Source organism: Micromys minutus (genome assembly GCF_963924665.1).
Source record: "Micromys minutus genome assembly, chromosome: 25".
NCBI lineage: Eukaryota > Metazoa > Chordata > Mammalia > Rodentia > Muridae > Micromys > Micromys minutus.
Window position 1 is genome coordinate 6,170,830 of NC_137960.1, and position 14,202 is coordinate 6,185,031.

The 14,202-nt window shown below is 43.8% G+C and overlaps 1 protein-coding gene across 1 annotated transcript in view; it reads left to right on the forward strand.

Moving 5' to 3' along the window:
* The window catches only part of ZFAND3 (zinc finger AN1-type containing 3), a 183,271-nt gene that overhangs the window by 152,875 nt on the left and 16,194 nt on the right, over positions 1 to 14,202 (forward strand). The window contains exon 5 of the mRNA XM_080937969.1: positions 12,855 to 13,022. Within this exon, the coding sequence (XP_080794095.1) occupies positions 12,855 to 13,022 (168 nt within the window). The remainder of the gene's footprint in view (positions 1 to 12,854; positions 13,023 to 14,202) is intronic.

Consider the following 14,202-nt stretch of genomic DNA (forward strand, 5'->3'; position numbering starts at 1 on the left):
ATGTTTCCTAAACCTTTAATGTCAATGCCATTTATTTGTATTTTTAGCTTTGGTCACTGATCATTTACAGCAGTTTGCCAAAACACCTTTTCTGGTCTCCCCTGATTTTTTTTTTTTTTTTTTTTTGTTTGTTTCAAAAGGCTGTTCTGTCCCTGATTACATTAGTAGGCATTAAATCTTTTAATTGCTCTGTGTTTGAATTTTTCTGATGCTGATAGGGTTGTTCTGTTTGTCCCTTTTTGATGTGTTTTCATATTAGTTCTATACCTGCCTTTGCCACATCTTCTGCATACTCCATCCAGAAGGCTGGGGCCTTCTTTTTGGATTCTAGGAATGCCTTGCTCACAATCCCCATTCAGATGATCTTCCTTACCATAATGAAAACATCTGTAACCATACTGTGTTACTTAATTCCACTCTTAGCTGTCAGAAACAGCAGCCAGATGTGGGGTCTGCTTCTGTCACCTTTAACTTCTAACTACCATGCATGAGTGCACCTCTGTCCACGTCGACTAGGCTGCTGTCCAGACTGGCAGTGCCTGCTGGGAGCTCTACTGCCTGAAACATGGCATCCTGCCTGATGGCCAGAGGCCAAGTGACAAGACAAGACCACTGGGGGAAAGAGGGGATTCCTTCTGCACCTTCCTCAGTGAGACAGGTACGGGCAAGCATGTGCCTTGGGTAGTTTTTGTTGACCTGGAAGCCACATTTACTGATGAAGTTCCCACTGGTACCTACCACCAGCTCTTCTACTCTAAGCAGCTCGTTACAGACCAAGAAGTTGCTGCCAGTAAATATGCCTGTGGCCACCACACCATTGGCAAGGCGATCATTGGCCTTGTATTGAACAGTATTTGCAAACTGCCTAACCATTGCACAGGTCTTAAGGGCTTCTTGGTTTTTTACAGCTTTGGTGGAGAAACAGGCTCTGGGTTCACCTCCCTGCTATTGGTTACAAAAAGAAGTCTAAGTTGGAACTCTTCATTAACCCTTCCCACTAGGTTTTTACTGCTATGTTGAGCCCTACAATTCCATCCTCACTACCCACACCACCCTGGAGCACATTGATAGTGTTTTCATGGTAGATAATAAGGTCATCTATGACATCCATCATAGAAACCTTGAAACTGAGTGCCCAACTTATATACTAACCTTAACTGCCTTACCAGCCTGATTTTGTCTTTCATCATTGCTTCCCTCAGATTTGATGGGTTCCTGAATGTTGATCTGACAGAATTTCAGACCAATCTGGTGCCCTGCCCTCACATCCACTACCCTCTGGTCATTTATGCCCCTGTCATCTCTGCTAAAAACACCTACCATGAGCAGCTTTCTGTAGCAGAAATCACCAGTACCTACTTTGAGCCATCTAACTAGATGCTAAAATGTGACCTTTGCCATGGTAAATACGGGCTGCCTGTTATACCACAGTAATGAGGTTCCCAAAGATAGCAAAGTTCCTGTTGCCACAACCAGGAGCAGTGAGGTCTGGGGTCGCCTAGATCACAAGTTTGATCTGTTACATGCCAAGTGTGCCTTTGTGCACTGGTATGTGGATGAAGGCATGAAGGAGGGTGAGTACTCTGAGGCCCAGGAGGACATGGCTGCCCTAGAGAATATGAGGAGGTTGGTGTGGATTCTGTTGAAGGTGAGGGTGAAGAAGTAGAGGAATAAATTGCTATATCGTGTTCAGCTCAAGCATTAGAGGCAGGCATTGGTGCTAGTGTGTCATTTTCATTCTCTGATCATTTCTTCTTCATGTGTACTGCATGGTTTTTTCCATGATGTCTCGAAGTAAAAGCTTTAAGGGAAAAAAAAACTTCCTATTTATAGCTTAGCTTTCTTTTCTCTTCTCTTCTCCTCTTCTCTTCTCTTCTCTTCTCTTCTCTTCTCTTCTCTTCTCTTCTCTTCTCTTCTCTTCTCTTCTCTTCTCTTCTCTTCTCTAAGTTAATTTTGTAACTAGCCACTTTGCTGAAGGCATTTATCAGCAGTAGGAGTTCCCTGATAGAATTTTTGGGATCATTTATGTATGTTATCACATCATCTTTGAATAGAGATACCTTGGCTTCTTCCTTTTCAAATTATATCCCCTTGATCTCTTCACTTACTGCTCTGGCTAGAACTTCCAGCACTATATTGGATAGTTGCCAAGAGCTGCCTTGTGTTGTCCCTGATTAGTGGAGTTGCTTTAAGTTTCTCTCCATTTAATTTGATGTTGGCTATTGGCTTGCTGTATGTTGAATTAATTTTGTTTAGGTATGTCCTCTCCAAGACTTTTAACATGAAGGGGTGTTTGATTTTGTCAAAAGCCTTTTCAGTATCTAATAAATAAATGCTTTTGTAGAAGAGTACAGCAGTTGCAGTAATTGACATAATTAAAAACAGATCCTACTGGGTTTGGAGGGATGCAGACTAGGAGTCACATGTGACTTTTTCTGTGACAAATCATAAAGAAAACTTACAAGTAAGAGTTGGCTTCACAAGCCTGGGAAGATGAGCTCAACCCCCTGTTGATTATCAGTTCCAACTGGCTCTCAGGAATTTTCCCATCAGACCGTTAGTGGGGTCAGTTTCTGGGAAGGAGTCAGAAGGCTCTCCTGCCAGCCATCTGCAAGCTCGGCTACTCTGGAATATAATCACATGAGGGATTTTCTTTCTGAACATAATCCCAGCCTTACCAGAAAGGTTAGGAGATTGTAGAAAATTCTCAGGTACTCTAATACAACTCTTCAGAGTTAATATTTTACCGCACAGACTCTACTTCTGTGTGTTTCTCTCTACATACATATTTATATCTCTTAATATTTGAGTAAGTTGCAGACAGTAGTTTTTTTTTTATACAAAATGTTTAATGTCTAATTCTTAAAGCCAAGACTCAGTACAATTTTCAGAACTTAAAATTTAACTTTAATGTAGTACATAGTATTTTTGGTGTGTTGTTTGAAGTGTGGGCATCTTGATAAATCATTCGTCAAAGAGTTGAGGTTAGAATGTTAGGAACTTGGTTCTCTTGTGTTTCAAATATGTATGACAGACAGTTTTCATAATTTATTAACTCCTTGCCTCTAATTATCTATCAGCTTCCTTTACAGATGGGGTTGTTTCCTTCTCCGTTACAAACGAGTGGTTTGGCCTTAAGACAGCTTTCTCCAGCTCCTAAACCCTGGGCACCCTGGGCAGTGACTGTCATTGACGCAGCCCCAAGTGTGGTGCCTGATGCCTGGTATGGTTGAGAAAAGGCTGCAGTGTTCTTTCTGGGCACAGGGGAGAAGTTTGCAGCTAGGGTCACTGGAGCCTCACATCAGAAGTTGTTAACATATGGCATCCCGGTTATCATTTATAGACTTAAGGATTTACCCTGACAGTAATGAGCCAAAGACTAGATTTGGAGTAGAAGAAGCTAAGTGATAGTTCAGAAGAGGAGCTGAATTAAGCTCAATGCTAAATTGGAAACAAAAAATAGTTTAAAAACAAATCAGCTGTTTAATTTTAGCATCCACTCAGTCATGCATTCAAGTTGACTTTCTTTAAATAGCAAAATAAAAATGTTCAGACATTTTCTCTTTCATTAAACCTGTAGCACACATCCCATGGATGCTGGTTTCTCACAGCAAGGTTGTCATCACGAGGAACTTGCCTTTACATAAGTCAACTCCTCCTCCTCCTCTTCTTCCTCCCTTGTCCTCTCTTCCTTCATGGCTGCTATGTTGACCATCAGTATAGCTGACATTGTTACTCAGATAGGTAAAACAGTAACACTTGAAGGATAGCGTGAACGAAACTATTTGACCTTTAGTGTTTGTTTATTATTTTAAAAATATCTTATGAAACTTAAATAATATCCCACTTATCTTCATCTGTTTTTCTATCCCATTTTTACTGTTGGTATTTCTACACAAAGGACAGCTTGTCAGTCTTCTTGACTTTAAAAAGAAAAAAGCTTAGGCTCACTCTCGTGCAAGCCATTGGAGACCAGGATACTAGAGTATAGCCTTTTAGATCCTAGACCACCAGAGATGTACCATGAAAACCTATAGATGTAATGAAGTTGGGGGCTTAGACTTACTTCGCGTTTAACCCTTAAATTTTGGCTTTATGAAACTGCATGCAAACACTACCATCCACTTGCTCACAGTGACATGAAAATGAACATGTGGTACTTGAAGACATGAAGACAAATCTTACTCTGGAGGTACTGAAGGAAAGAACAGATCAGAAGTTCTCATGAATCCAGGTTTGGGGTTTTCATCCTCACTGATTTGTATTTGAGGACTAGAAGTTAAAGGTCATGCAGCTGACAAGTAGTAATAGCTTCTCTTGAGGTTTCCTTCCTCTTTCCTCCTTCTTTCTTCCTTTCCCCCTCTCCCTCTACTTCTTGAGTGCTCAGATTCTAAACTTGGGCCACCATGCCCAACTTTCTTGAGTTAACCTTTAATCCTTTTAAGAAAAAATTATTTGATATCTATGGGTGTCTTGTCTGCATGTAGGTCTGTGTACCACATGTGTGCCTGGTGACTGAGGAGGTTGGAAAATATTGTTGGATCTTCAGGAACTGGAACTGCAGACAGTTGTGAGTCACCATCGAGTGCTTATAACTGCTGAGCCATCTCTCCAGCCCCACTCCCAAAAACCATCCCAAGGATGTCATGTAATCCAGCTTTGTCTCACTACATAGCTGAGGCTGACTTGAGTATTAACATTACAGGTAGGTTCATCTACCTGGTTTATACAGTACTGGGGATCACACCCATAGCTTTGTTTATGCCAGGCAAACACTCAGCTGAATACTTTTTTCAGTTTCTTGAGTTACAGGTTTTTTCCCTCTCTTTTGTCTTTTCAGGAACATACCTTAGTCTGTGGTGTGCTCTACTTTGCTGATGGTTGTTAAAAATCAGTGCATTATAACATTGAACTCTTAAAGTACCCAAGTAGGTCATTAAAAGAAGAGATTACATATTGAGGCTGTTTAGCAGGCTGAATGAAACCTGGGGAGGCTATGGGGATATAGCTCAGGTGGCAAGGCTGACAGGGACAGGTTTTGCTAATGAAGACTTCAAAATCAGGAAGTCAGGCTAGGCCGAGTCAGGGCCCAGGAGAGGACTTCTGTACTTACTGCCAACCAGAGAGACTACTGACCAGCTACCTTTCCTTGGGATGTAGCTCTTGGTGATGCCTCTTAGTAAGTAGAAGTGGCTCTTAGCAAACTAGGATGCTGCTGCGTAGGTTTCTAGAAGGCCATGGATGTGTGGGCTGCTGACCTTTGTATGTGCTTCTATAAGGCCATTTGGTATGCAAGCTGGGAAAAACTATTGGTTGAGAAGAAGCACCTTTGACTAGATGTGTGAGGCCAGGGCAAGCTGAGGTGACTGTGACGTGCTTTGCTTTTCCTGATTATTAAAATAGAATTGCAAATGAAGTTACTTAACTTGGTACTGTACAAGTAATCAGTAAAGACTGTTTATGGATTTCCCCACAGTAACATGATAGTGATTGAAATCCACTATTAACCCCAAAATATGACAGCACAAGTTACCACATCATGTAGATGTGGTAAAATAAAGATAATTTTATATAAATTAAATTGCTGTGATTACAAAAATCCAGAGTTAATAGCAGAAGTAAGGAGAACAGTCAGACATCCTATAAGTCATATTCCAAGAGCAGTGGATGAAGTTGCTCAACAGACATCTGTCTCAGAGAAGTTGGTTGTGGGCAGGATCTGAAGCAATGAGAAGAGCCTTGTCTTCATTTCCGCTTGTGGGCCAGAGCTTCTTCTCTCCCTTGTCGGGACCACTGTGCCTATGTTTAGAGAGTAGGAGAAACTCGTCCTTCTGGTAATTAGGTACTCTAGAAGAGCAGAAATGGCGTTCACATGTGATAGCCACAATGGGGGGATAGCATAAGGATTAGAGGCAGGATTCCCTGGCTCTCAATCCAGCACTACAGAGAGTTCTAGCTGAGAGCCAGAAGTTCCTTTACCCTGTGTGTTGGTTTTCCCATTAGTGAGATTCAAGACAATAATACCTCCCTCATAGCCTTGCATAAATTGAGTTAACATATGTGAAGTGTTTGGAATGTATGTGTTTATAATATGTACTATATGTTAGCATTCAGTTGCTGTTATTGCAGAAACTTAACAAAGGAGCCTATTCAGTCACATACCTGCCTACTTTGATGAATGGTTTAAAAAATTATGTTGAAAAAGCCATGCATGGTGACACATACCTTCAATTCCAACACTACTAAGGAAGTAGGAATGGAAGAATCTGTTAAGCTTAAGCCAGACTGGTCTATTTAGCAAGTTTCAGGCCAGCTACATGGTAAGACCCTGTCTCCAAACAAAACAAAAATATTGCATTGGCAGAAAGGTTACATGTTGTATGATTCTATTTCTATGTCCCTGTACATGTGTATGTGTCTGGAAGCATTCCTGAAATGGGGACAGAGAGTTACTATTGCAGAACAGACAAGGGCTTGGAAGATGGCAGTGTGGTTCTAAAAGATGGGATCCACCAACTGGAGCAGTACCTGTGCTCCCCGCACAGCATAAAGACATTCTGTTTAAAAAAAAAAACAAAAACAAAAAAAACAGACATGTAGTATAAGGATTCTCATGGTGATGAGGTGTTTCGTGGCTTGAAAATACTTGTCCAACACAAGTTGCCTGGTGTAGGGAAAGTGGGTGAAGAGTACATGAAATTTTATTATTTCTAATAACCATGTGTAAAAAGGACTATGTAACTTTAATTTTTTTCAAAACCTATTTTTAGTGATGGTACTTAAATACTTTAATCTCCCTTTTAACCCACCACTCACCAGAGGTAGTGGGAAAGGAAGGATACAGAAGTGGACCTGTTTAGAAAGGTTCTTTGGAGCAACTCCTGCCTGTGTTGTCTGGAAATCGGGAGTTCAGTTCACAGGTCAGCAGCGGCAGCTCCACCCACTCTCAAACACCTCATGGATACACCGGCAGTCCAGTTTGGTAGAGTCGGGATAGCAACGTTGGTGACAGGACCTAGCAGAGAGTTCTCTAAGGACCTTCACCGTGTGGACCAGTCTGCTGGGGTCTTGGGTGACAGCTAGCTGGATGCAGTGCAGTGGGCATAACAGAAGACAGCAGAGTGACACGTGGGACTGATCACTCTTGAAGGGTGGCTTTTATACTTAGTGTGCTGTTCGCTCTACTCAATATCCATTACTAGGCTGTAGACCGTACGTAGAGTAGACGCTTGATGTGGACTCTGGTTGTCGCCCTGCACAGCTGGTCATTATTACACAATTCAGATAAAATGGGGTGCTAGTAAATGAGATTGTGATTATTGTTGAAAATGAACTTTGTTATTTTATTTATATGAGTACACTGTCATTGTCTTCACACACACCAGAAAAGAGCATAGGATCCTATTACAGATGGTTGTGAATCACCGTGTGGTTGCTGGGAATGCAGGTCCTATGGAAGAGCAGTCAGTGCTCATAACCACTGAGCCATCTCTCCAGACCCTTGTTTATGTTCTTAATATGAGATTTTTTTTTAGTTAAAAAAAAAAGTAACGAGCTATTTAACAGTGAATACTTGTTTAATAGCCATTGTTAACAATGTTGCAGTCAGTCAGGAGGGGATCCTCCCACAGGCTACACAAAAGTATATGCTTAGAGGAACATCAGTCACAAGGAATACAGTTTGACAGAAGGAGAGGGTGAGGAGATAGTGCTAGGAATTGGGTCACCTTGTAGTCTATTAAACATCCACGTCTTGCCAAGGCAGAAGTGACTTATCCTGATGTCCAGTATGTGTCAGGTACTGTGGAGGTAGGGACTCTTTCCTCCAAACTAGAAAGGACCTGGGCTGATCACAAGGCACCTGCCCTTTTATGCTTTATATGGGTGTGTTGTGTGCTTAGAGACGGTTTCATGGTTTTGGTTTTGAATATGCACTAGAGAGGAAGTATGCAATTAAAAATCTCTTTTCTTAAACGTTAAATGATAGTATCAATATGTAGATCAATAAATAGAATGAATTGGGACATGTCATATTCTATAGGAAAAGTAGCAAAGATCTCTTAAATCTTATGTGCTGCTACTCTTCATGTCCTCTGTTCAGGAGAATGTTTACAGTGCTGGGTTAGCCTAGAGAGAGCACTGCGGCAGGCCCTGGGCTCAGTGGTGTGAATACTAATACGGCATTTCTGTAGACACCTGCATTGCTACCATAAGGACAGTTAGATGAGAGCATTTACCCTCTAGAAGATCTGGTTTGTTTTGGTTTTTGAGCATCCTGGGGGCAGAGACCCTCAAAGCTTGGTGCATTTTTCAAAGTCTGCTGCTGGTGCTTCTCCACCCAATTTCCCCACCTTCCTTTACCAGCAGGAAGAAGAGTCAGAGGCCTGTGTTCGGTGTATAGGGTCTGTAGAAGGATGAGCCCTGGGCACCTAGAGCACGGGGACAATAAAACAGCTGGGAGTGAGGAGCATGCAATCAGGAGGTGGGCTGATGGCTAACCATTGTGCTACTCAGCTGACTGGGAACAGTTGAGTGTTAAGTGGTTATGATCTAGGATTAATTAGCATCTAGCATTCTTGACAGGAGTTTAGTCATCAGCCTCTAGAATCTTAGTTTGTCCATGCAATGTTTTCATTTTTTAAGTGTACTATTCTGATATTATTCTAGGGTAGTTAGAAATATGAGAAAGAAAAGCAAAATCTCATTTGAATTAAATGCAAAAGGAAATTTTTAATGGATGAGAGAGCTCGCTGTTGTGAAGTTTTTTTTTTTTTTTTCTCCTTCTTTTTTGGGTACACAGAGTAAAATGCCAGGAGAAGGTGAATCTAATCCCTCCACATGCTCCAAAAGCAAAGCGTAGGAAGAAGCCTGTAAACAGGCCCTTTTCAAGTCTTCTTTATCAGTTTGTCCAGGGAGAGGGCGGGTTTCGTGGACAGGTTTTTAGCGTCTTAAGCTCCTGTGAATGGTGGTAGGAGAGCCAGCAGTGATGTGAGGCTCATTAATTACTGCTCTTACTGAGTCTGCACAGGCTGCTGGGATCATAAATGTCAGTCTGTCAGAGACTGAGATAGGTCTAAGAAAACTGATTGAGTACCTCAAAGCTGCCACAGAGCCTGAGATTAGACAGGCCCCTCTGTTTCTCCGCTGTGTGGAAGGTGTGGGTGAAGGGGGAGGGTTCTTTGTTGTGCGTTGTCTCTGGCTCTGGGGTTCTGTGTTGAAGGCTGGCTAGAGCAGAGGGTGTGAGCCCCCCTGAGATGTCAGCAGGCCACAGCTACTGTTAGCAGCTCGGGGTGGGCGTGGGCTGCCAGCCGCACAGTGCCAGGAGAGTAAGAGAGACGGGAGGGTTTTGACAGGCCTGACAGAATTCATTTGGAAAATTTCAGGAGAGAACATGAGTAATAAAGACAGGAACAGTGACAGAACGGAGCAAACGTGGATCTCTGTCAGAGACAAACAGTTTGAAAAGGAGCAGCCCTGTTTGTTGCCGTCAGGCTTCCGTTGTAAATGTATTCCTGAGTTGAAAGACTCCATGCTAGTCCTGTCTGCTCTTGGCTAGCAAAGTCCAATTAGAGGGAGTTTTCTCTGTAGACATTTGTTTTTAAAAACACTGCACTTGTTTTCTCTGTCACGTGATGAGCAGTGTTGGCCTTCAGACACTGGTTAAATAGGTGAAAGTTTTCTTAGAAGGTCTCATGAGGTGTCTTTGTCCTGAGAAGAGGGTTCTGCATTGTTGAGAGCCTGGCACAGGGATGTGCAGCTGGTGTGGGCACACCCAGCCTAGAGTAGTTCTCAAGAGGAAGCTCACTGGGAAAGAAAAAATCTGCTTTGTTGGCTCTTTATGAAGGACCTTAATTAGAAGTCACTCGTAACTCCTGGGGTGGGAACTGTATCTAGCTTGCCACTGCAGCTCCTCCTGCTGCTAATGAGCATGCTCCTTCCAGGATGTGCCTCTTCTGACAGTTAAAGCTGAGTGTGAGAGTTATTTCTGTTCACCTTGCTCTCCACATTTAACCCTTACTGCCCAAGCTTAGCATATGCAAATAGATTAATTAGATGGTTTCTGCCATTGATCCCCAAACTGAAAATGGTGCAAGTTAGAAGGGCTGAAACTCGGAGCAGAAGGCAGGTGATCAGGGTTTGAGTTTTTACTGTTAACTCGTATGTACGTCTTTTCTGAGGGTCTTTTTTTTTTTTTAACTGGGTTAAAATTTATAATTGAATAGTTGAATTAGTTAGGTCATTATTATGTAATTAGAATCCTTACAATAGACATCTGTTTCTCTTATTTAGGTAATTTACCCCACAGCACAAGGTTTCATTAAATAATTAGCAGAGGAGATATAAAATTCTTCCATAGCCATGATGTTGAGCCTGTAGACTTCTGTTTATTTCATTAGCTCCTAATTAAAACACCAAGCTGACCTGTGAGAAAATGTCAGAGAACAACTTCACCAATAAATGACGTAGAGTGCAGTCAGCCCCCTGATGGTGGCGCAAACAGATAGTGAGGGAGTTTCAATCCACTGGTCTTCACAGCAGGGAACATTAGAGGACACCAGGGTTTCTTCCTCACTGTCTGCTTGCGCCACTCTAGCATCTCCTAAGACTGCTGCAACAGCACAGCTGTGCACATAGGTGGGCTTGGTTGTTGACCTACGCAGAATCCGAGGACACTGACTCTCGAAGAAACAGCTAGAGCCCGGTGGCTGTGTTGATGGCCAGTACATTGTAGCCAGAAACTGCTGGTAGCATCAGAAGCCTCCCATAGACCCTGTTGTCCAAGAATATCTCCTTTGTGTTTTTGTGTTGCCCACAAGAACACACACGTTCTCAGTGTTTGAATGGCTAAAGGGACTCTCAGTATAGAACCATGTACATATGTTCCCTAGCGTTATTGTTGACACTGTTTGGTACATGATCTGATTGGATGAAATTAAGAAAAAAAGATTCAGGCTGGACTGTCCTAATTTTGAGGGACTCCATCAAAGCAGGTACTTAGTAAAGATACCTTGGCAGTAAGACCATGCAGACATGAAATTTGGTCCCAGCTGTGGTGAAGTGCAATATGATTGCTTTTCTTCACAGCACCTTCTTGATGCCGTTGATGCCACGAGGCTCCCCACATTAGCGTTATTGACACCTGAAAGGGAAGGGTATACTCCCCAGTAGGTGGCACATTTGGCTCTTTGGGCCAAACTCCTCAAAGGAGCTTTGAATTCCAGCTCCATGCTTTTACCGAGGGGACCTGTTGGAGGTGGAGGTGGTCTGAGGGAGCTTTTTTTTTTTTAAAGCATTGTAAGCACATTAGCATCACGAGTAGCCTCTTTGTTTACCTTGCTTGTTCATTCATTCATTTGGCAGGGTTTCACTATGTAGCCCAGCTGACCTGCAAGTTGCTATGTAGATCCAGATGGCCTTTACTTCCTGAGTTAAAGGTTTTAGTCTAGAGAGAATGTTCACAGGTAAAGAACTCTTCCTTCTATTCAGAGGACTGGAGTTGAGTTCCCAGAACCTACACCAGCTGGTTTGGAACTACTGTAACTCTAGTTCCAAGGTATCTAATAGCCTTTTCTGGCCTCAGAGGGCTTCCATATATGTGTGGTGTGGGTGACACACATACTCCTCTCCTCTTCCTTCCCCTCCCTTCTCTGCACCCTTCTCAAAAAAAAAAAAAAAAAAAAAAAAAAGCCAACTTGTCTTTATTTTTTATAGGCCACACCTCTTATCTAAAGAGGCATTGCTTTCAAAGGGGATACAGGACATGCAGGAGAGGGTTGTTTTTGTTTTTTTTTTTGGTTAGGTATCTAAATAGGGTTATTATCCAAATAGTGCCATTTTTGTGGAAGAGGACCCCCCAAGAGAGCAGTGTGGCTCATGCAAGGTGAATTCCTTTTGGCTGCTGTTTTGTAATGATTTACATTTAGATTGTTGCTTTTTGCTCTTGTGGAGGCAGGAGGAGAGGGGCTGGCCTATGTGGTGGCCTTAGTCACTATGCTAACTGGGTCTGGACAGCTTTGTTCAGCAGAGCTGGGAAACAGGCTGAACTTGCTTTCCTGTGGCAGACCCCCAGCAGGCAAGAGTTTTAGGGTTAGTTTGCTTGTGGTTTCAGGAGTTCCAGTTTATGCAGAAGGGAGGGTGTGTTTTTTTCATACCTCTTTTTTGGTGCCATTGAGTGCCACAGGGCTCCCTTCTTCAGTGTGCTCACGTCCTGGCAGACAGGAAACGTCCAAGGCAAGTCAGTCGCAAAAGTGGCACACCCCAGTGACTTGCCGCCCAGACTCTTTACAGCTTGAATACACTAATGCAATGTCAACAGACTGTCTCAGCTGCCTTACCGACACAGCCAGCTCGCTAAATCTCCTAGTGTTTGCCGTCTAGTCAGGTTATAGGACTAGCCCTCATGGGGCATGGTTCCCCACAGAGGAAGGAGTATAAGGCAGAAGAGAGAACTGGCTTACTGTGGACAGGGAGAGGTGCTCCACATGGGTCAGTCCAGGAACAAGACTTAGTTGGAAATGTGACTGGAGCAGAGACTTAGGGTTCCATGTGGCCCTGGGTGAGCAATGCCGTGAGGAAAAACAGAGTGGTACTGAGAGCAGAGGTCAAGAGGGCAGGAGGCAGATGTGGATGGAGCACTGGGAGGAAGCAAGACTCAGGGAAGAGGGTGCCGGGCCATAGTGCAGGACTATTGCCAGTTCTTGATAAGCACTTCTTTGAAAAGGGTTGTTAGTGGTTTGAGGCAGGTTGACTTTGGGGGGTATTCACTCGGCTGCAGTATGCGGAACTAATCGGAGAGACTTGTGTCTGCCCAGCCAGGTACTAATCCTGATCCCCAAATGTCTTGTTTTGGTCAGATTCACAGTCTGAGAGCGAGGCTTCACCCGTGAAACGACCGAGACTAGTAGAGAACACCGAGCGGCCTGAGGAGAGCAGCCGGTCGAAGCAGAAGAGCCGGCGCCGGTGCTTTCAGTGCCAGACCAAGCTGGAGCTGGTGCAGCAGGAACTGGGATCCTGTCGCTGTGGTGAGCACCCTCCCCAAGGCACCATCCCGATCCCTTCTGTCTCAGACACACTGGGTGCTGCTGTCCGTTCAAAAGTTTAGACAGTAACAGGTCACTTGGACCCACACCCCTCTCAGTTATGGTTTGATTAGAAGTTTTCCTTGTGGAGCCCTCACGAATCCGTTGAGGGACCAGCTTGAAGCAGCCACAACATCACCTTTCCTCCTCCATTGCTCAGTCAGGGCAGCCTCTTAGAAACTGCGCACAGTTATGTGGTTTCTAAGCTATGTCTTGCACACACCAAAACAAAACATAGGCAAATTCTGCTTTTCTTCATTGCCACATATATCATGTCACAAAGGTTAAAATGGTAGCTATATTATTTCAGGCTCACAGTTTTTCTGTCACTTGGTTTGTGGAATAGAGTTGTCATCAGGCAGCCTCTGAGAATTCTCCATCTTCCATTCCAAGAGGTGGGCTTTAACCCTGTTCTTCTGTTGAGCTGTGGCTGTCCTACAATAAGGGTACTGACACAGGGCTGCACAGTTCCCTCTGTAGTTGTGAAGCTGAGTTTTGGGGCATCGTCTGTCTTCTGAAGAGAGAGCCTTTTCCGCCGATGCCTCAGCTGTCTGTGCTGTGGAACTAGGGAAGCACGGGGTCAGAGGGAGGGGGGACTGGCTTCTTGACATGAGGTTGGGACAGCTGTTCCTGGCATGACCCCTCTGTTTGTCTCTGTCTCTCCCTGGTATGCCTTCAGCTGTGGGGACTGGGAGGTAGGGTGTGGCATTTATCTCTGCTGTGAACTGTGAATAAAGAAGAGAGCTGGGCAGTGGGAGCAGACACTGCAGGGGGTTAGACTCAGCTTATCCCACTGAGGCAAGGTCGAATTCTGTGGCGAGCTGAGGAAGGTCTGGGTCCGGTGCCTTTGCTCCATACTGAAAGGTCTGTGTGATCCCTGAGGTTGCAGGCTCATGTCCCGTGTTGAGATGAGCTGTGCTGGTCTTCAGTGATTCATTCTCTTGGCTCTGTTAAGCCTCCCTGGCTATTTCTTCCTGCCCTAATTTTACAGACTGCTTGTTTCTCAGAGTGGTAGAAATATTCTTGTTTCCTTCTCAGCAGTGACTGGGTGCTTGGTAATATGTGGGATTTGCTGAGGGAGATCAAGCAGTTGGTCCATGGGGTGCTCGCTGCCTTGCCCCTG